Source organism: Megascapheus bottae, chromosome 1 (genome assembly GCF_031878675.1).
Source record: "Megascapheus bottae isolate mThoBot1 chromosome 1, mThoBot2.hap1, whole genome shotgun sequence".
Classification (NCBI taxonomy): Eukaryota; Metazoa; Chordata; class Mammalia; order Rodentia; family Geomyidae; genus Megascapheus; species Megascapheus bottae.
The window spans coordinates 59,722,394-59,745,568 of NC_143509.1; the positions used below are offsets into that span (position 1 = coordinate 59,722,394).

The 23,175-nt window shown below is 45.0% G+C and overlaps 1 protein-coding gene across 1 annotated transcript in view; it reads right to left on the bottom strand.

Moving 5' to 3' along the window:
- Positions 1–3,115: 3,115 nt before the first annotated feature.
- Positions 3,116–23,175, bottom strand: part of Arhgap31 (Rho GTPase activating protein 31) — a 108,513-nt gene continuing 88,453 nt past the window's right edge. Inside the window, exons 7-12 of the mRNA XM_090345903.1 lie at positions 18,236–18,428; positions 14,931–15,055; positions 12,377–12,439; positions 9,575–10,150; positions 8,273–8,544; positions 3,116–6,351 (exon numbers count right to left, since the gene is read on the bottom strand). Of these exons, the coding sequence (XP_090202029.1) occupies positions 3,961–6,351; positions 8,273–8,544; positions 9,575–10,150; positions 12,377–12,439; positions 14,931–15,055; positions 18,236–18,428 (3,620 nt within the window). The 3' untranslated portion in view covers positions 3,116–3,960. The remainder of the gene's footprint in view (positions 6,352–8,272; positions 8,545–9,574; positions 10,151–12,376; positions 12,440–14,930; positions 15,056–18,235; positions 18,429–23,175) is intronic.

The window sequence follows — 23,175 nt, forward strand, 5'->3', positions numbered from 1 at the left end:
ATCACGGCTTTCTAACAGACTCCTTTGAAAAAGTGCTTTACTTTGCAGTCATAAGCCAGAAAGTACATGGCATTAGTTTATGCATTGTGGTTCTTCCAGTAAATCCACTGCTACAGACATCATGAAGTTCTTGTAGTAGCTATGTCCTCTTAGCACAGAGATGTAAGCCCTGTGTTGCTCAGGTATCTCAGGGTTACTAAGGGATCTGCTATGTACCAGTCAATCTGTGTGACCCCTAAATAAATACTATCTGTACTGGTGCTGATCTCAGTCACCCCTCATTCATCCTGGAAAAGTCTCATCCCGCTTCCTGGCCCTTTTGCTAAGAAAGGTATTGGCAAAGGAGGACACATTGTTATTCTACATTTTAGGCTGACCTTTCTACTTTTTAGACGTTCTTGATGTGCCAAAAATATACCCTAAAGATTCATGTCATCACACAGGACCAACCATGACGGAATGTGGTGCTAACCAGTTCTGCTGGACCTGGACCTACTTCCTCCCCAATCCTAAACCAATGCGTCTTATGTTCTCTAGGACATGGTAGACAAATGATTGACCTGCCCAATTTCAGTGAATACAACAACGTGATGAACATTCTACAGGAGATGAACAATTGTTTTGAACCTGTGACTTCATTTGCAGCAGAATTAACTCACTTGGTGATGATCAGTGTCTCTAAAAATCCTTTCTCTAGGAGTGTGGGATGCTGATCTCATCCGGCCCATTTGTAGAGACCTAACAGGATGTCACAGCCAAACCAGTCAAGACTGTGCAAAACCCCAGAACTGCTTGGTCTTGGTTGCTTAGAACTCCCAATTTCTAAAATCAAACCAAGTGGTCAACACTGGAGTGACTCATCTAGTGGATTTGCAAGCAGAAGGTCAATGAAATACTAGTAATACTACGGAAAGATGCTTATTTAGCTGTACCTTCCCAGCCTTGCTTGTCATTTGGTAACCAATAATTCTCAACCTTGCCCATTCGTTGTTTCCAGGCTGCTTCACTTGCTCCATTTCTCACCCTTTCGCTTTAGACCCCTCAAAAATTTTGGTACGTTAAGGTCCATAAGTACAATACCACTAAGCTCTTAGTATTTCTTGAGAGTGATGCTACTTTTCAGTGTCCCTCAGAATCTAGGATTTTGATGGGTAATATTTAAAACAGAGCTCAGATTAGGTTAATAACAATGTCTTACTGGAGATCCTTGGTCAAGTCATTTCATATTTCAAGTGAGGCAGAGAATGAGAACTAAAAATATCCTCCATCTGGTGCAGTTCAATAAAAAGAAAATATTGGTACATGTATATATTTCACTTCAATTTCAGTACTTAATTGGTGACTTCACTTGGAGGGCTGTTGAAGAATTGCAAAAGCCCTCTCTAGGGCATGACAGCCTCCTGGAAACAGCCTTGTTCTACCCCTTCTCTGGATGCAAGTTCAGTCTTACTCCATTCGGCCATTGTTTTCTAGGAGGGAGGTGTCCAGTTTTCAGAATCCCAGGTGGTGACTGGAGGAGTAATCTCAGCATATTTGGGGGAACAATTGTTCATGGGCTAGAATTTCATCCGAGCCTAGCCCACAATGTGACCCTCAACTATGAGATGGTCAGAAGAGGATCAGTGAAGTTGTAACCTCCATCTCTTGTACAACCATTTGAAAATTTAAAAATACAAAATAATTTTAAGGGAAGACTACAGGTGAGCAGTAGAAGGTGCTTGCGAGGCAAGTCATTCCCCAGCCCTTCTGGAGTGGAACTGGCTTAGAAAAGCTTGGGGTAGGGAATATCTCCAGACAGCTGTCAGTGTGTCGCATGTTCATCAACAATGCCACATGCCTAAAGGTGATTCCGTAAGTGAGAAGTGTCTGTCTAAATCAGGAACATGGAAGTCATTTTATAAATACACAGAAGTGCCTCAATCCTCAGAACTGGAGACCCTTGTTAATATGTACATAAAGCTTCTCAGTCTACCCCAGCCAAAAGAAATATATTCTATATGTATTACAAACAAAACTTTCAATGGTCACAAAGTACTTAGCTCAGTTCTGATGGGGAAGTGCAGTATAGTTCTTGCCCTCTTGCATTCTAACTGGAACAGGAGCCTTATCAAAGCATAGGCACCACACTGCACTGAGACTGACACAAAACTTAATCTACCACAGTTTGTGATAAGGCAAGAATGTGCTCTTCAAATCTGAACATGGTCTTTCTCATGTCTCACCACAGTTATTTCTTCACTTGCTTGCCTGGGGGAGGGGGAGGAAGCAGTATGTTCTAAGACTTTTCTTAGGGGTTGGTGTCTCATTGGCTGTTGGTCCAGTATCTTGACAGATCACCCAATGAGAAAGCAAAAACACTAATCAGAGGCCTATTAAAAACCCTGTCTCATCTCTGTGCTCTCTGAAGACAGAACTCATTAGCTGACTTATCACAGATAAGCCACAGATACTGCTTAAAAGGCACAGGACAAGATAACAAAACTAGGACTTATCAAATAGTGCGTGTGTGTGTGTGTGTGTGTGTGTGTGTGTGCAATTTCTTATGGAGGGAAGTAACCTCAGCTCATATTCCACTCAGCCCAGGACTGGCCTTAGTTGTGAGATCTGCCTAGAGGTACTGCTAGGCTCTTAGAGAACTTTCTGCAAGAACTGACCTTTGGTCATTTTCTATTAGGTCCAGCCAGGCTTGAACCTGACAAGAGGGGCCTCATAAAGCCTTTTGGAGAGCATCAAAAATCTTCCAGTAGTTATGCTAGTCTTCCTTCCTTTCTCCATCCAAAAAGAATCACTGAAAATTCTAAGTAACTCCAAGAAAATCACGTTGGTTTATTGTGTCTGCTGGTATCCAAGGGAAGAGAGCCAGCTTGAATGTCTGGGGTGGGTGGTGAGTAAGGGGAGTGATGGAAGGGGAGAGGTGCCTCACATCTGCTCTTGAGCAAATGGAGAAAGAGGGGGAAGGGCCCCACGGAGCAGTGGGATTCATTATCAAGGACAGAAGCTTCAGAGCATGGCTGTGAGGGCTTGATCCTCCCTGTGTCCTTTCTGTTTTGCTCAGCCTAGCAGAGAAAGACGAACTGAACTAGACCTGGTTCTGGCTAATGCATCAGCAACATCAGGTCTGCATGTAATTGTGCCTGTGTGTAAGACTTTTCTCAGTGATCAATGACCGATGTGCTTAAGAAAAGATTCTGGTGTTAAGAAAGCTGATGGATAGCCACAAAGAAGATTCAATAGCAATCGCCAGCTCTGCCTGCATTGTTCTTGGTTACCAAGCTGATGAACGGAGGAGAGCGGCAGGAGCAGTTCCAAGTGAGTGAAAGCCACAGCCAGAAAGTCTTCATGATGGTGCCAGTCTCATTGTTTGCTTGAGTACAGTTCTGCTTCTCCATGCCAGTGTGCAGTCATCTTGGACAGGCCCACAGAGATTCCAGGGAAACAACAGGTGGTAACATATATCAACTTAGGTATCAAAGTGCACCCCATTTTGCTTTTAACAAAGCTTATTAGTAAATGGATATAAACATAGGCTTTAAAGAGTGCTACGAAGCATGGAGAAGAAGCCTTCAAATCTCAACAGCAACATGTCTTGACAAGCAATGAATTTTTCTTTCAAAGGATATTCTCACAGCCAGCTCTCAGCTGTTAACAGATAACAGTGGGGACAAATACAACTCACCCCGATTTCAATGGCAGCAAACATTCCATCCTCTTCCCTTACCTAACCTTTCCTTCTTGCTCATATGACCTCATCTCAATTTCACCTTTTGGTCTTTCCTTTGGCCACTCTTCTAGAAGATGGGATCATTAGTGAACAGTCAACGTCTGAAGAAAAGAAAAGTCAGAGGTCAAAATCTGCCCACACTTAGATAACCTGTGCCTGGGAGATGGCAAGATGGCCCTGTAAATAGCTTCCAGATGGATCATGACATTCTTTTGCAGACACCAGCAGGTGAACTGATCTCATTCTATTTGCCTCCCACTTCCTCCATCCAGAATCACTGATCTTCTCTGCGGCTGATAAAAACAGCTGGTTGATGTCTCCAGTCTCTGGCCGTTCTTAGGGATGGTCATCTTATTTCTAAGGGTAACCCCTTCTGGTGTGACCCATGTGTTTTCTGCCAGCTCTCCACAGAGAAGGCCCGGAGAAACTGTCTGGGTGGGACTCCTGATAGGGGACAGCAGGACCTTAGAATCTGTCACTGAGGATGAGGGGGGCAGATGGTCCATGATGGGGAAAGGAGGACTGAATAAGATTAAGCTCTGAGGTCTTCCAGACCTTGGCCTGTGGAAAGACTTAGGACCTCCAGAGGACCGCTCTATTTTTGAGGAATGAGGGTTGTCCCCAGATGGCTCTGTGTCTGACAAACGCTTTCTGCATTGCACTGTTGCATCCTGGGTGGCAACCAGGTTAGACAAGCCTGGTTCTGGTGAGAGACTGGGTCCTTCGCACAGACAGGAGGCAGTGGCATCTATCAATGAGGCCTTAACAGTTCCGGTATCTTGCTTTGATTTCTCTTCCTTTGGGCTTTCCAGGGAGGAGGGAGATTCATCTTTGGCTGGTTTCTGAGTGGTTCCACCGGGTGAACTAGGTTCTTCTTGGCTTTTCTCCAGAGGTTGAGCCCCGCTCTCCACGGTGTTCTGAGAAGGCAGGGGCTGTGGGATCTCTGTGTACTGAATCTTGGGTGGGATAACTGGAACTGCCTTGGCCTGACACATCTTCACCATGAAGGAAGTTCTCACGGCTGACACACTCACAGGAGCTGAGTTACGGCGACCGGAGAGGGTGTGAGGAAACACCTCCGGATCCTGGGTATCTTGAGGATAAACCTTCCAGGAGTCTGCTTTACATGGAGATGAAGTCATCCAGGGGACCCGGCGGTCTCCTGGCTCGGAGAGCTGCATTCTGGGTGAACTAAAAGAGGCCCCGTTCTCAAGCCGGAAGAGGTCAGCGATGGGAACGGCAGAGTCCAAGTTGAGAGAAGAAGGTCTGTTTTTCCCTTTCGAAGGTCCACCCTCAGCACTCTTCAGCTGTAACTTTGGGGGTTGCTCTTCAAGTAAAATGTGGTCCTGAATACCAGGGGAACTTTCCTCATTGGGTTCTGCTTCAGGGACATCACCTTGCTTCATGTGGGAGTTGCTGTGCCTCCGTGGCTGCCCCTGACCTTTTCTCTCCCCTAAGCTGATGGGGCTGCTGTCTGCTGGTTTGAGTTGTCCATTGTCTGCTCCCTTTGTGCTGGGAAGTCCTTCTTCCCCTCTTGGGCTAGAGAACTCTCTAAAGGACTTCAGGGCCCTCTTATCCCATCCCATCATCTCTCTCCTGGTTGGCAGGGGCTGCTGAGAGTCAGAATTCTTCTCAGAGTCCAGACTGGCACAGCTGCTCGAGAAGGAGACGTCATCAAGAGTCCAGTGGCACTTAACAATGGTCTTGCTATCCAGAGAATGGCTCTGGCGTAGGCTGGGCCTATGGCAGAGCCTCCTTTCCAATCGATGGCTCTGGGGGCCTTGGGGCTGGGACTCATGCACTTCTTTGAGGGTGGGAGAGTGAAGGGGACTGGTTACCCACTGAGGCTCCTCCCAGGGCTCCACCATCTCCAGGCCATGCTGAGCCATGTCTGTTACAGTGTCGTCTTCGTCACAGTCTGAAGGCTCTCGTACTGAATGGGCTCCGTCCCCCTTTCCTTGTGGTGAGATCTCAAGCTCTTTTGTTGAGCTGGGGAAACCAGAGCCTTTTTCCTTGGGAGCAACATTGTTTGAGTCCGGCTTTTCATTTTGTCTTGGAGCGGCTTCGTCTTTCTGACAGGGGTGAGGGGTGTCTTTGGACTTACAGGAATGGATCCTCAAAATCGAAGTGGGATCTTCACTCTCAGGGCCGCCCTTTGACAGCAGGCCTCCAGGAGGCTCCTCCAGAGGTGTTGGAGGGGGAGCAGCAGGAGGGAGTGGAGGAGAGACATTCTTAGGACTTTCCGCCTTCATCCTTGGGGGTGAAGATGACTTCTCGAATGGAACTATTGCCAGAGGAGCCAGACTTCCACGATCTGGACTTGAGGCCTGTTCAGGCGAGGCTTTAGGGAGACAGGTGGTTGGCTCCAGCTTCTCTCTTTTGGCTGCTGCGGCAGCCCCCTGTGTGTTCTGAGAGGTGGAGTCCTTAGTCCAGGCCTGAGGAGGGGTGGAGCCACAATATGAGATCCCTGAAGAAGGAAAGGGCTCTGGATTGGATTCAAGAACTGGCTGATTGGGGTTGATCTTCTGAGCAGGTGGTGCCAAGGTAGAGAGCTCTTCCTCAGATTCGATGATTTTCAGCTCCTGTTGAATCTCTGGCCAGATCAGGACATTAGCCAGATCATCTTCATCCTAGAAAGACATCGAGAAACTCATTTTCAAATCCTTCCACCTCTATCTCCACAGCCTGGGCTAAGCCACCATCTTTTCTCACCTGGTTTGCCACATCCTAACATCCTAAATGGCATCTCTTGCTTGTCTCTTACCCTCTCTAAGCCATTCACCTCCTGGAAGAATGGCCCTTTCAGGACAGAATTCTGAACATGACATGCTCAGAATGTTTTCCATTGGTTCGAAGTTCATCTCCGCTCCCACTCTTCAAGTGTTTCAGGCTCTCTTTTCCCAACCTTAGGTTCATAGCACATCTTGTTCTTTCTGCCTTTCTTTCCTGTCACATCCTCTACCCCTTTGTCAAGGCAGTTTCTCAACCTCTTAGCTATTCTTCAGAGAAACCCTCTCTGACCCTGGTGACACACTCTTCCTTATAACTGTGACAGTACATATAAAGGCTGGGAAGGCAATGAGAGCAAAGCTGCCCTCTCTCGAGGCACGCATGCCTCTAGCTATTACAGGATGGCCTGTTGCTCTGGAACAGTAGACTGATGAAGAAAGTGAAGGAAGGCCCAATCAGTGGACACCAGGACACTACCTCACAGTTTCTTTTCTTTCTTTTAAAAAAATTTTTTTTTTACCGGTCCTGGGCTTGAGCTCAGAGCCTGAGCACTGTCCTTGGACTTTCTCAAGGCTAGAGCTCTACCACTTGAGCCACAGCACCAATTCCAGCTTTTTTCTATGTATGTGGTACTGAGGAATCGAACCCAGGTCTTCGTACATGCTAGGCAAGCACTCTACCACTAGGCCAAACTCCTGGCCCATCACATTTTCTTATGTAAGTACATCTCATAAAATTCCACTGCTTGAATGGGTTGATGAGGCCTGGTACCAGTAACTTGTGCCTGTGATCCTAGCTATGAGATGGAAAAGATAGTGTTGAGGCCAGCCTGGGCAGAAACGTTACATGAGATCTTATCCTGAAAATGAGCAACAGCACCACAGGTCTGGAGGCGTGGTCCGGGTGGTAGGAAACCACTCGCAAGGCCCTGATTTCAAACCCTTGTACAACAAAATAATAATAAAAAAGCATCCCATTTTAATTTCTCCAGAAGCCACAGGAGAAGAGATGGATCCTGCCACCTGTTAGACTTCTGAAATAAGCGCCTCCCACTGCCCATCATCCAGGACATCTGAGAGAAGAGAACTGGTGAACGATCCCATCCGGGATTAGAATCCACACACAGTTGTGGACTGTTTCTGGGACTTACTGTTATTACATAACAAGAACATAACATTGGTTTATGGTGACCCCAGGCCAGAAAGACTTAAAAGTTGTGTCTGTCCTTGGGAACTTGAGCTGAATGGTTCTTCCCATCCCTGGATGACCTCTGAGAAATCCACAGAGAAAGAAACAATAACACGCTTGAGTAAAAGAGGCCTATTCCACATCTCTTTTTGAGAGTGTGTGTGTGTGTGGTGTGTTGCTACTGGGGCTTGAACAAGGCCCTGAGCTCTTGGTTTTTTGTTTGTTTGTTCAAGGCTAGGGCTCTAGCACTTAAGCCACAGCTCTACTTCCAGCCCTTTTGGTGGTTAACTGACGATAAGAGTCTCATGGACTTTCCTACCCAGCCTGACTTTGAACCTCAATTTTCAGATCTCAGCCTTCTGAGTAACTAGGACTATAGGCGTGAAGCTACTGGTATCCTGGCTACTTCCGGCTTTCTGCTGGTTAACTGGAGATAACAGTTTCATGGCTTTTGTGCCTTGAGCTGGCTTTGAGCCTTGCTCTTCAGCTCTCAACCTCCTGAGAGCCACTAACTCTCAGCTTCAGAATCAATTCTTTGCAGAATTCTTTTTAAAATCTACTTTCCATTGTATCATCAACCTTTGAAAACAAAGAGGTCTTCCTGTGACTGGAGAAACAGTGGGTCCACCTTACCGTCTCTTGGAGAAACATGGCTTCAGCTCTGGGCCTGGAACAGTCAGGGGCCGGGCTGAGCCCGCCTTCGCCATCTGGTGGGCCCTCCTCCACCTCCTTCTCCAACTTCTTCTCTAATTCCCTTGAATGTTGTTGAGCACTCAGGGAGGATTTGGAAGTATTTTTCTCCAGCGGGGCACCTGGCTCCTGGGAAAGGCCCTGGCTACATTCCACTGTCCGCGGGGATTCAGATGGCCTGCTGGCCTCAGGAGCTGCCTTCTTGGTGACCAGAGCTGCAGTGAAAATGGCAGTGGTGAGTACCAAGAGTTCCCATAAGGGAGGCTGTTTGCAGCCTCCTCTCCCTGCTGCACAGGGGAGAAGGGAAGGCCTACCTCGCTGCCCCTCACATTCTTTCCTCTGTTTCTGTCAGAGTCCAGCCTAATGCCCCAGGCTCACAGACTGCCAGAGATGAGAAGGTTCTGGAAATTATTCCTCCACTTTTGTTCTCAACGAGGAGACATTTTACTCATAACTCCTCTCTCCCCCTCAGGGGATATTGACAATGTCTGGAGACACTTTTGTTGCCTCATTTTGGGGAGAGTTGAGTGCTTTAGTGCGTTGGCTTCTAGCAAGGATGCAACTAAAAATTTCTCAACAGACTGGGTGCCAACCTTCCTCCAACAAAGAACCACCCAGCTCCCATTGCCAGTAGTGCCAAACGGAGAAACTCTGCTTTCCTCTAGTCTTTCATTTCATACATACTCAGGCTATCATAATTTGGTGCTTAGACAATCTCTCCTTCCTCCCATTTTCTGAGCTTCTCAGTAGCATATAATGACTTACTTTCATGACTGCCATCCCAGGTAAGCTCCTTAGGACACACAGCCAGTATTCAAATCCTAAAAAGTACCTGCTAATGACCTGGTTCTAAAGCCCTCAATCCTATTCACATTATCACAATGTCTACAAACCCTATTTTAACAAGTTCCAATGGCACTGAGGGTCACACCTGTAATCCCAGCTACTCAGGAGGCTGAGATCTAAAGATCTGGGTTTGAAACCTGTTCAGGCAGGAAAATTCTGTGGGATTCTTCTTCGCAATTAACCACCAAAAGCTGGAAAAGGAGACGTAGCTCAAGTGGTAGGGATACTAGCCTTGATTGGCAAAAGCTAAGGGATAGTACCCAGGTCCTGAGTTCAAGCCCCAGTAGTGACACAAAACCAAACAAAAACCAAACAACTATAACCACCAAGCCATGGTCAAGTGTGGCTTTGCTGTCTTGCAAGGGAAAGAGACCATCTACCATCTCTGCCATGTTTTACCTGTGGAAGTCTCAGCACCCTGGGGCTTCTCCTCTTCTGACCACCCTCCACTCTCTGAGCCCTGGAAAGAGAACTCTTCCAGGCTGGACAGAGACTGAAGCTCCTTGGGGGGTGTTCGGCACGGGGTGCTGTTGGTGCTGATGACAGCGGACACACGGAGTGGCACGGACACAGCGAAGGGCTCAGAGATGTTTAGTGCCTTGCGCTGGTGACGGGGTGAGGGCTCCATCTGGAAAAGGCTGCTGCTGAAGACAGATTTGCTGGGGCTGTCGTTGGAGGTGTAGAACATGCCAAGCATCTTTGGCGCTGTCTGCTCGCTCTCGGGGTCCTCGATCGGTCGGAACACCTTCAGCTGCTCGGGTGGAGGCCGAACCTGACTGCCCTGGGGTTGGTTCCTGTCACTGCTCACATCAAAGCCTCCCTCTGCCCCTGCCGGCATCCCCTCTGGACCCCACTCGCCCTCCTGCTTGCTGAGGTCACAGGAGCTGCCAGGGTTGTTTGAGTGCTTTTTTGAGGCTGGAATAAAAAATCCACCAGTGGTGACGGTTCGATGAAAATTGCCTTTGGTTTCTTTTCCTGGTGAGCAAAGAAGCAGCTCATGGTCAGTTCCTCCAGTGGCAGATCTCCAACCCTCACCCCTCCAGGAGCTAGGACATATGAATACTGAGGGGAGTTGCATTTCAGTAAAGCATGGGCCCCAAAGAAGACAGGGACAGAGCCTTCATTTGACTGGGAAAGCACTTCCCCCCATGCGCAGGATTTCAGCAGCTTGCCCCCGAAGAACCATTAGCTGTTATGCTCTAGGTATCAGTTTTCAGCTTTACAACTAGAGAGCTAAGATTGTCAAGTGGGGCTGACATCTTCCACGCATTAAATACAGATCATAAAGGAAGAAAATGGACAGAGAAGAGGTAGGAGGACAATGTCTGCTCAAAAATGAAAACAACAGGGCAAAACAATAGGATGTTAAAAAATATATATTTTGCTCACAATTAGTGTTCTACCACTTGAGCCTTGCATGCCTCCAGTGTTGGCTTTCTGTTGGTTAACTGGAAATAGGAGTCTCACAGACGTTCCTTCCCCAGGATGTCTTTGAACTGTGACCATCAGATCTCACTCAACTTCTTGAGTGGCTACAATTACAGGCGTGAGCAGCTAGCACCCAACTTGTATGCGTTTTCTGTGGCAGAAAACCCCAGGCAGGGTTTTTATCTTCCTAGCAAGGAAAGGCTAGAGAAATCTGCTGGAGGAGTTAAGTAAGCTGACAGGGGGCATCGCCTCGCCAGCAATCCGGGAAAGAATTTCTGACTTGGTTCTAAGCACCATGGCTGAGCATCTTCAGAGTATATTATGTCTAAAATTCTGATGACTAATGCTGTAAGGGGCTGTCATCATCTCCTTTCACACACGAGGAAATTGACTCAGAGCAAGATGACCTGCCCAAGCCGCCCTGCAAATCACAGAGATGGAATAGAGATATAAACGCATGTAAGCATTTTCCTAGGAGGTTTCAAAGTCAGAGAAAATGGATGAACATACACACGAGAAAATTCCAAGAGTACACAAGCAACTTACAAAGAACTGAGACAGCTAGTCACTGGTGACTCATGCCCGTAATCTTTAGTCAGGAGGCTGAGATACAGAGGACCTCTGCTGGAGCCTGGTCCAGTTAGAAAAGTTTGCTAAAACAACTAGCAAAAAAGCAGGTCTGGGCTGGGAGTTTGGCCTAGTGGTTAAAGTGCTTGCCTAGCATGCACGAAGACCTGGGTTCAATTGCTTGGTACCACATACATAGAAAAAAGCCGGAAGGGGTGCTGAGGCTCAAGTGGTAGAGCTCTAGCCTTGAGAAAGCCCAAGGACAGTGCTCAGGCCCTGAACTCAAGCCCAGGACTGCCAAAAAAAAGCAGGTCTGGAGGCATGGATCAAGTGGTACATTGTCAGCCTAGTGAGAATGAGGCCCTGAGATCAGACCCTAGCACCACCACTAGTGTTAATACTAATATTCATCATCATCATCATCATCATCATCATCATCACAGAGTATTTTACAGATTTAAACATTTGTAAGTTGTTTATTTTTTAAATTCTTGCATTGTCTGAGGATATATCATTTACCAAAGAGAAAAATACATCCAATTATTATCTCCAGTTAATCACCACACAGCTGGAACTGGAAGCCTGGCTCAAGTGATAGAACACTAGCGGTGGGTGAAAAGGCAGAGAGAGTACAGCATTTTGAGTTAAAGCTCCAGTACTAGCATAACAGCATAACCCCCTCCAAAAAAGAAATTTGGGGTGTGGAGGAGAAATCACACAGTAACAGCATTACAAAGTCATGAGATAAATATAGGGAGACTTTGAATAGTCAGCTGTCAAGAAGCGCCTGGTGGTACAACTGGTAACTGGGTTGGGCTGCTTAAAGCAGAAGAGATAAGTGGCAATGGATGAGGCAAGTGGGTCCTTGAGGTTAGACCTGTGTGAATGAATATGCTTAAATGCGCCTGACATGCAACTCTTTACACCCAGGGTATTGTGTGCAAACAGAGTACACAGTGTCTGACACAGAATAGGTAGGTGTTAGACTCAGGAGGGTGAGATCCAGGATCTTCCTTGGTAGACAATGAAGGAATGCATGTATCGATTGGAAACCATGGTTTGGCATGTACTGTGAAGGTCAAGGAGGGACTGAGAACTGGCTGATTGTGTGTGATCATAACTGCAGATGCACAGCTGGCAGCCTCACAAAACCAAGTCTGGGGTAAGTGCCAATCCCCAGCCCACATGCTAATTGTAAAATCTTACCTTCCACAGGCACTGAACACAGTGAGTCCATGCTTTTAGCTGGTCGAATAGCAGACTTTTCCACTAAAGACAAGAGGAAAAACATCCACGATGAGTGCATATTAAAAGAAACTAGCCCAGTGTCATGCGGCTCATACCTGTAACCCTAGCTGTTTAGGAGTCTGAAATCTGAGGATCACAGTTAGAAGTTAGACTTTCCCAAAAGTCTGTAAGGTCTTCAATTAAACCATGGAGAAAGCCAGTACTGTCACCAAAAGTAGTAATAAAGTAAAATGAAGTATTAAGAACAATAGGTCAGGTGTAAAGCACACACAGAAATAATTCCAGAAAAGTTTTCCATGTACCTTAAATTTATTCCCTTAGAAAACATCCTCCCACCCAGTGCGCTGGCTCATGCCTATAATCCTAGCTACTCAGGAGCCTGAGATCTGGAGATCACAGTTCAAAGCCATCCGGGCACTAAAGTGCTAAAGTTCGTGAGATTCTTATCTCCAATTAATCATTAGAAAATGGAAAGTGGGGCTATGGCTCTAGGAGTAAGATGGTAACCTTGAGCTGAAGAGCTCAGGAACAACACCCAGGCCCAGGGGTGGGGCCACAGTCTTGAGATGAAATGCTCAGAGATAGTGTGCAGGCCCAGAATTCAAGCCCCATGACCAACAAAAAAAGAAAAGAAAAGAAAACATCCTGTCACCAAACTCCTACTACCTTAGTGGGACTGACTTTATAGAAGTAGAGCATTCATTGATACAATTTCATTAATATTTAATAAAGGTAAATCCTAATTTTGTCAAACAGCTACTATCCAATTTTATTGACAAAAATAATTAAGGTGTCCGGGTGCTGGTGGCTCACACCTGTAACCCTAGCATCTCAGAAGGTCACAGTTTGACAACAGTCTGGGGAAGAAAAATCTGTGAGACTCAGAAAAAGCAGGAGGTAGTGCTGTGGCTCAAGTGATAAGAGCACTATCCTTGAGCACAAACACAGTTTGTGCCCTAGGACTGGTATAAATAAAATATAAATGAAAATATAAATAAGCAAAAACAATAAAAATATTTAAAGTTTCGTTTCACAGCCTTATGTTTAATAGCCCACACTGTTAATACCCAAGGGGTACAATCCATTGGCCCCCAAGACGTCCTCTTATTAGGCAGGTAGAATTCTTGGCTACAGTCATACCTATCAGCACCTAGGAATTCGGTGCAGTCAGGTGAGAGGAACTAAGGGAACCAGCTACCTTTCTTTCAAGGACTCTGAAGACTCCTCGTTCCTCCAATAATCTTACTCACCAACCTCTCCCTGGAACAGATCCAATCAAACCCAGCTTTTTACGAAAACCCTAGGCATCTTTGTAAGTGGCCATGGACAAGTTTTAGAAAAAGGTGGTCTAAACGAGTAAAACCTTACTCAGGCACAACAGTATTTAAGTCACATGGTTTGAGTGTGCCTCCCTTCCCTGGCCAGAAAGTTCCTGGGTTGAGATCTTAAGTCCTCAATATAGCACCAGATGGGAGGTGTCTGGGCCATGGAGTCCCATCTCTGATGAGCTCTCCGTTGCAGGAATGGATTAACTACTGTGAGACAAGAGCCCTCTTCTCTCTTCTGCAAGCACTGGTTCCTATTCTTTTCATTACGGATAGAGCTTTCATCAGAAACCAAGCAGCGGCCGAAGTCATGCTCATAGCCATCTTAGCCTCTAGGACTGAGTCAAAATTAATTCTTTGTTCATAAATTACCCAGTCTTGGGAAGTCTCTTACAGCAAGAGAAAATAGAGGAAGGCAGACATATTCACTAACACAATCTCTCTCTGAGGTTACTAAACTGGCTGGAAGACCATTACTCTGTCAGGTCTGTTTAGGGGATAAACAGGGCAACTGCTCTTAGGAGCTCCAGAACTTGAAGCCATTAAAATAACCAGACACAGACAGACCTGGACTTGAGTCTCAACTGGCACACTGCGGCTACATGACCTCAGATAAAGAACTTTCTCTTCTAAACTTCAGCTTTGTTAAAAATGTGTAGAAGGAGGAAAACAGACTATTGTGAGGACTAAACAAGAAATGACTACTAAGTATGTTTCATTCAATAGAATAATTTTCAATCAAAAATAATATTGTTTTCCCATTGCTGCTGCTAGTGGAAAACAGGGCTCAGCAACACAGGGGAAGATGGGAGGTTGTGTGTATGTGTATGTGTGTGTCTGTATTGGCTTGAACTCATGGCCAGTACTCTACCACTTGAACCACAGCACCATCTCTGGCTTTTTTATTTTTTTGATGATTAATTAGAATAAGAGTTTCATGGACTCCTCCTAAGAGGAGGAGTATGAGAACAAGGGGAAAGAAGGAGGGACTTTAAAGAAAAAAAGTAAACTTCAGTTGTGGTCCAGGTTGGGATAAGGCCAGTTCAGGCTTGTCTTTCTCCTTGTTTTCAATACTCTTCCTCTTAGGAACCTTTAACTCAGTCTTTTCACCCTCTCTGCCCAGGGACTCTTTCTGCCTGGGGACTCTGCCTGGGACTCCAGATGAAAACTCAGTGGCTGATTCTTACCTGAGAGCCGCTGTCCTCTCACAAAGACACTTCCATTTCTACTCAGTTTTGATTTGGAATCTGACCCAGATCGTCCCAGGTTGAATATAGATTTCCATTTCTTCGATTTACTGGAAAGTTTTCTCCTGAAACAGCCAAGCCATAAGAGATGAGTTTAAACTCGTCATTCCAAGTAATGTTCAGAGAAAGACGATTCCAAGCATGTTCTTAGTTATGAATGGCTCTGCTAGTTCAGGAAGGTTCTTGCTAAAACCGAAGTTGAGCCTGACTCACCCTGTATAGACCAAGCTAGGCTTTCATGAGTTACAGGAAAGACCTCTAACCTCAGGGCCAGAGGCCAAGTCATCTATTATAGGTGTTGGGACCAAAAGAAGCAGGGGGAAGTGGAGGATTGAAAGGTTACAAGCAATCACACAACTGTGCACTTGGCAGTAGTTGTGGTAAGCTTGGTTGTGAAATATACCAATTGTGTGTGTGTGTGTGTGTGTGTGTGTGTGTGTGTGTGTGTGTGTGTATTGGTCCTGGGGTTTGAACTCAGAGCCTGGGAGCTATCCTTGAACTTTATCACCTCAAGGCTAGGGCTCTACAATTTGACTGGTTAATTGGATATAAGAGTCTCATAGACTTACTTGCCCAGGCTGGCTTTGAACCATGATCCTCAGATCTCAGCCTCCTGAGTAACCAGGATTACAAGTGTGAACCCCTGGAGCCCAGCTCCAAGAATTCTTTTCAAAAGGTATAAACACTGAGGACCACTGACCCGAGTACTGTGACGCTTTCTGCGTGGTGGCCACATTGTGGCATATCCACACATGAGGGGAAGGCTACAAGATGCCTTGGTGGATGCAAAGGATGAGAAAGCCGACCTGGAGAAAACTCTGGCTTTATGTAGCTGGAGAGAGGTGTAGCCTGCTAGGTGGGGTGGGTGGTCACTGTGGAGAAATGTGGAGGGGTCAGTGTGCCAGGGACAACACTGTACTGGGTCGGGGAGAGCCTGGACCCCAGAAACCAGCCCAGCTGCTGCTCCACCTTGTCATGTAACTTTACAAAGAAGTTCAGCGTGAGATTTTTACAATTTGTGGGTCTCACCATGGACCTTTTCTTGTTGAGCTCTCATAGAAGGCTGGCTTGCAGGCCTAGCACGTCTTCTTTTGTTTTTCGTTTATTTTCACTTAAAAAAAACAAAGGTGATCTTGTTATCTGAAATACTTTATATGTGCTTAGTTGGTTATTTGAAATTGGATAGGGAAGGAGGGAAATCATGATAAGCTGGGGGAGGGTGGGAGGGAAATGGGGACCATGTCGTAAGAAAGGGTATCAATGTTTGTGAAGTTATGTACCTTCTATCTGGTGAATATAATGTAACCCTTCTATTAATCACAATAATAAAAACATTGGAAGAAATATCAATATTCAAGTAATATACTCAATACCTGACAAATGTAACTGTAACCCTTCTATACATAACCGTGACAATAAAATAAAGTTAAAATAAAGAAAGAAAGAAAAAAAACAAAGGTGATATACAGAGATTTGGGTTATTTTTAAGCCATACTTATATCTTTCAGAGAACTAAATTGGGATTAAGATATTTTTAGAAATATAAGGTAAGAGATTTGTTAGTCAACATTACATAGTTGTCATTGTCGTTGTTGTCCTCCTCCTCCTCCCCCTCCCCCTCCTTCTCCTTTTCTTTACCAATCCCAGACAAGCATGTCTTTTATTGTCATTCCAAAACAAGTCTGCAGTGCTTTGTGCTTTCCTTTTTTGCTTTTCCTTTTTTCCCCTAAGCACTTGGCCTTGCGGTGTATTGTGTACTAGATGATCCGCCTGCTGATACCTGGGGAAGAGTCTTATTCTCTTCTGATTTAGGGACAGGTACCGTGGGGTCAGTTTCAGGAACCCCACATTCTGGAGGGACTTCTCCCAGGGGGGTTCAGGTATGCCATTCCCCAGCATGGTGGCTGGAGTCTCCTGAAGTTGTACAAAGTACAGAGCTACTTGCTCCCTTCCTAAGTGGAAGCAGCTGGCCATCTTTTGGAGAAGACTGAGAAGTTTCTGATTTATGTTACTTCTTTTCACTCACTGTGGATGACTTCCTTTCAGAGAAAAGATGGCTCGGTTCTTTTCCCTACTGTTTGATTTAGTGTTCCTGCTTCAAACACTGTCTTCTTCCATAGTGGGGCTACAGAAAGCAGAGGTGGAAGGAGGAAGAAGTGAGAGAGGAAGAATCCTTACTCATGCAAATGATGCCTGATTAGTTTCGGAGGTGAGGACACACTGACAAATGGAGAGGCAGGAAGGGAGTCAGGGATGCTGTTTGCAAATGAGCCACTCAGAGTTCTATGCTGACAGTGGTCTCATTTGTCAACTTGTTTCTCTGACTTAAATTCACCTCTGTGTCTTTTGAAATGTAATGTGGGAAAGGTGTGTGTGTGTGTAGGTTTATTTCTAGTAAACTTGCTTTTGTAAGTAAGAAATCACTGGGCACTGGTGGCTCACTCCTGTAATCCAAGCTACTAAGGAGGCTGAGGTCTGATGATCATGGTTTTGAAACCAGCCTAGGCAGAAAAGTCTGTAAAACTCTTATCTCCAATAATCACCAAAAAGCCTGAAGAAGAGCTATGGCTCAAGTGCTGGAGCAAAAACAAAAACAAAAACAAAAAAACTAAGGGACAGCACCTAGACTCTGAGTTCAAGCCTCAGTACAGGCACAAATGAACGAACAATTACATAAATGAGAAAAGGCAGTAAGAGGTTTTTAGTAAGGGCTTTTATTTAGGTTCTAATGAATCCCCTGTGACTCCCATCCATATCACGGTACCTAGAGTCTCTGATGGAAGATGACTGGGGGGTGTCAGTGAGAAAGAGATGTGAGAAGCCGGGAGTTTGGCCTGGTGGTAGAGTGCTTGCCTAGCATGCACTAAGACTGGGGTTCTATTTCTTAGTACCACATACACAGAAAAAGCGGGACGTGATACTGTGGCTCAAATAATAGAGCTCTAGCTTTGAGAAAGCCCAGGACAGTGTTCAGGCCCTAAGTTCAAGCCCAGGACTGGCAAGAGAGGGAGAGAGGAAGAAAGAGAGGGAGAGGGAGAGGGAGAGGGGAAGGAAGAAAGAGTTGTGAAGATAGCTTCCTTCTGTTTGGGAACATTCATTTATACCCCACCTACTAGACTGTACCCCCGAATCCATACTGCCAACGTGGCCTTGAGACTATCTGCCTCCTCTCATTTATCTCCCTCCACCCACATATCCCTTAGAATTAAAAAAAAAAAAAAGAAAAAAAAGAAAAAGTTATGTACTTGTCTGGTAACTCAAGCACGGTGTGGAAGAGGGGGCCCATGGGAGGGACAATCTCAGGCAGGCTGTTCTCCCTCCTTTCTTTCCTAGCAGGGTGGTCTGTGGCTAGATTGCGGGCCTGCGCCTCCTCCAGGCTCACCAACTTCATAGGTGACAATGCTGGCAGAGTCAGGCTCTTCATGATGGGCCTGTCATCTGTAAAGGAAGGAGAAAGGCACAGATGGATAAAGCCAGCACAGGTTCAGCCAGATCTCTCATCCACAGTCCTGCCATCCTGACCACGTTACAGTGATCTCTCTTCGTATCTTCAAGTGTTTTCTGCCTACTTCCTTTCCACACCCCAGAAAAGGACACTTGGTCGTGTCTGGACACATTTTTATTTGTTACAAATACATGCTGGAAAACTACTGGTATCTTTGTAGGTGAAGGGCAAGAAAGATGCTAGACACCATAGAATGCACGGAAACCATGTGTGCTCTTCCCTCAAGAATTATCTAGCTAGGCCCAGGTGGAGAAATCCTGATCTAAGAAGAAAGAAGCTTAAGTTTTATTCTGTTTAGTCTTTGGTGATACTGGCAACTTCTGCTAACTTCCAAAGGCACAAAGAAACTTGATGTTAGCTCAAACCAGTGGAGACTACAGACTACTGGCATGTGGTCTAGGGCAGTCCTGTGCTTAGATGTGGCTGGCTGGTACTTCTCTGGGTGGAAGGAATCATAGCCACGGTAAAGGGCCTGGTAGACAGACAATGGAGACAGCATGTAATAGAAGCGTGTTTCAAGGGCAGAGAAGCCTGGCTGCCATTCTGCAGGACTACAGTTAAATGCATCCTGTATACATCTTTTGCTCCTGAACTTATTTCAGTAAAGTTCCTGAATTTAATCCAGTTTTCCAACTTAACCCAAATGAAGTTAGGACTGTTTAAATTTAATTTACTTTCAAAATTGAGAAATTCTAGGTTACTTATTATTTGTTATTAATTATATATTGTCTTAAAACATTAAGTCACTCTCTGGATGATTCTCTGGGTCACATCTCCTCAGGCTCCAGAGGAAGCCTGGACCCAAGGCCCACTCATCCCTGCTTAGATGGGTCACACACACTGCTAAGACAGGTATTGTAGTCTCTGTTTTCTGCACTGGTGAAATTCCCTTCTCACCTTCTTATCAGTGTATGTTACCACTCCATCATGATCTAACACCTTACTCATCTGCTTCTTTGAGGCATCTCTTCTCTGAGGCCCACAGCAAATCTTATGACTCTCCCTCCAAAGTATATTGTGGATGTATCCACTTTCTTCCCTTCTGCTGACACGCCCGTACAGTCACCTATGCCTCACCTGATTTCTGTAGTGGTTCCTTAACACGTGTCTGTCCCTGCTTCCAGCAGCAGTGTGCCTTTCAACCTTTCATATATGCACCCTAATGCTCAGATCCTGCACTCACCCCCTCACATGGCCTGAGACCTCCCTTTGCTTTCCTTCCTCTCTTTGCCTCTAGCCAGCAGTCTACAAAAAATATACAGTGAAAGCTTTTGGCTAGGTACTAGGGGTTCACACCTCTAACTCAAGAGGCTGAAATATGAGGATCACAGTGCCGATCCAAGAGACTCTTATTTTCAACGAACCAAAGAAAAGCCAGAAGTGGAAGAAGGGATAGCTCAAGTAGCAAAGCCCTAGAAACCCAAGCACTAGGGGGAAAAAAAAAAGCTTTTGAATGCATACTCCCTTTATATACATGTATAAAACATGCATACAGTACTATTAGTATAAAACTGAAAAATATAAAATAATAGACATTATAAAGTATAAGTCCAAAATTAATGTTTCAAAACTCATAGTTTAGTACCCACTGGGGTGAATGGAGTACCCTTACTTTGGAGACACAATAGCTCTTGCCATGCTGGCTTACTTTCTACAATACTCAGAACATCTCCACCTCAGAGCATTCCGCTCCACATCATCTGTCTCTGGCGCATCCCCTTCCCTTTGTCAGAACCTCACATGATTGGTTCTCTGTGTTGGTGCTTGAACTCAGGCCTCAGCACTGTCTTGGACAAGATTCAAGGTCAGTGCTCTGCCACCAGAGCACAGCGCCACTTCCGGCTTTTTCTGTGTATGTGGTGCTGAGGAATTGAATTCAGGCTTCTTGCATGCTAGGCGAGCACTCTACCACTAGGCTGCGCTCCCAGCCCCAGCGGTAATACATTTGTAAGATACACTGTTGGCCTTCCTGATTCAACAATGACTATCATTACGCATGGCAGGGTCTTGGCCATTTGTGTCCCCACTGTCTAGGACAGCACTTGATATATAGGAGGCATGCAGAATGTACTTATTTTTAAAAATAAATCTTGGAGATATCATTTTAGCAGTCAAATAAAGGTAATGGCTTCCCCCCCCCCCCCCAGTCTAGGGGCTTATAGTCAGGGCCTGAGTACTGTCCTTAGGCTTTCTCAAGGCTAGAGCTCTACCAGTTGAGCCACAGCACCACTTCTGGCTTTTTTCTACGTATGTGGTACTAAGGAATCAAACCCGGGTCTTTGTGCATGCTAAGCAAGCACTCTACCACTAGGCCAAACTCCTGTCCCAAGTAATGGATTTTTATGAGACACAAAATTGAGGTTTGTACATACAATCTTTTACTGTCCTAGATTTTTCTGTTAGATGAGGTATGTTTATTACTCTGGGAGAAACACACCCCTGGTAGTAAATTTCCCCTTGAAGAGATTATGCAGTTTATTTTCTATCAGTACCTCATAACCCACTAAGTTAGAAATAAAGAAGGGCTGATAAATGGGCAAGGGAACTAAAGAGAGACTTATCAAAAAAAGAGGTTAAAATGCAAAAAATATGAGAAAATGTTCATCATCCATGGTCATAAAGGAAATGCAAATAAAAACAACTGTAAGATACTGCCTTACCCCAATTAGAATGGCCAAGATTCTGAACTCAGACAACGACAAATGCTGGCAGGGGTTGTTGAGAAAGAGGAACCCTACTGCACTGCAGGTGGGAATGTAAACTAGTACAGCCACTCTGGAAGGCAGTTTGGAGTTTTCTCAAAAAATTAAAAATAGACCTTCCCTACGACCCAGCCATACCACTCCTGGGCATCTATCCTGAGCATCATAACCCAGGATATGATAAGAACACTGCTCAGCCATGTTCATCTTTACACTATTCACAATAGCCAAGCAATGGAAACAACCCAGATGTCCTATTACAGAGGAATGGATACAAAAAAAATGTAGTATTGGGCCAGGAGTTTGGCCTAGTGGTAGAGTGCTTGCCTAGTGTGCATGAAGACCTAGGTTCGATTCCTCAGTACCACATACATAAAAAAAAGCCAGAAGTGGTGCTGAGGTTCAAGTGGTAGAGCTCTAGCCTTGAGACAGTGCTCAGGCCCTGAGCTCAAGCCCAGGACTGGCAAAAAAATGTGATATATCTATATCTATATCTATCTATCTAGCTAGCTACACAATGGAATTGTACGTAGCCAACAAACTAGATAAAATGTCATTAGCTGGGAAGTGGATGAAACTAGAGCAAATCATGTTGAGTGAGATAAGTCAAGACCAAAGGAACAAAAAGCTCATGATCTCCTTGATATGTGGACATTAGATTCAAATAGTACAAGAGTGATGACTCAGTATTCGGATACCCAAGGTTACTGACATGTGAAATGGTCTTGGAGATATAAACATAACTGCATAGACATAAAAATCTATGGGCTATATACTCTATAGACATAATGTTTTATTACATATATTAATATGTATCTATAACATACAAACTCTTAGCTTAGTTTTAATTATGTTCTAAAAATCTATGTGCCAGTGATTGCATGTAGAGATTCCCTTCTTGAATATTTGTATGTTAAACATGATGTTTGAAATACGATGTAAAAATCAGTGTTAATAAAATCTTTCAATAAAAAAAAAGAAGGGTTGGGAATGTTGCTTAGGGGTAAAGTGCTCACTTAGTATACATGAAGCCCTGGGTTTGATTTCTCAGTTCCATATAAACAGGAAAAAAAAAAGATGGAAGTGATGCTGTAGTTCCCATAGTAGACCAATAGCCTTGAGCAAAAGAAGCTCAGGGATATTGCCCAGATCCTGAGTTCAAGCCCCGTGACCAGAAAAAAAAAATAGAAAGAAAGAAAGAAAGAAAAAAAAAAGACTGAAGAGGTAGAAGAACAAGAGACTAAAATTTATTGATAGTTCATACCATATACATATTAAAACAGGCTGGAGCTCTGAGGACGGAGGTTTCATGTCCACATTTTCTCCACTAAGCCATTTACATTGGTTGCTAGGTGAAACGGATTATTCAGATGCACATATTGATTTCCCTAAGTCTATTAGCTGAACCCGAAAAGAAACAACTAGCAAGCATTCTGAAGCTACAGTGCTTCTACATCACTGGTTCTCCAGAGTGGGCCCTATCCAGTGACATCAGCATCACCAGATGCACTAAGGTTACCAATACACCAGAGCAGCGGTAGCCCTGGTAGACAGGATCGGAAAGTCTGGGGATGAGTAATTTGTGTTTTCTTTTTTATTTTTTTATTTATTTTATTATTATTATTTTTTTAAATTAATTAATTAATTTATTTTTATTTTTGCCAGTCCTAGGCTTTGGCTCAGGGCCTGAGCACTGTCCTTGGACTTTCTCAAGGCTAGAGCTCTACCACTTGAGCCTCAGCACCACTTCCGGCTTTTTTCTATGTATGTGGTACCAAGGAATCAAACCCGGGTCTTTGTGCACGCTAGGCAAGCACTTTAACCACTAGGCCAAACTCCCAGCCCCTAATTTGCGTTTTCACAAGATGCACTCCAGAGTGTTAGAAGATCTTCATCAACTGGATTTCTGGATTCTACAACTAGGCTCATAGGAGCTCAAGTAACAATATTCACTCATTCCCAGGGTTTCTCATGTTAT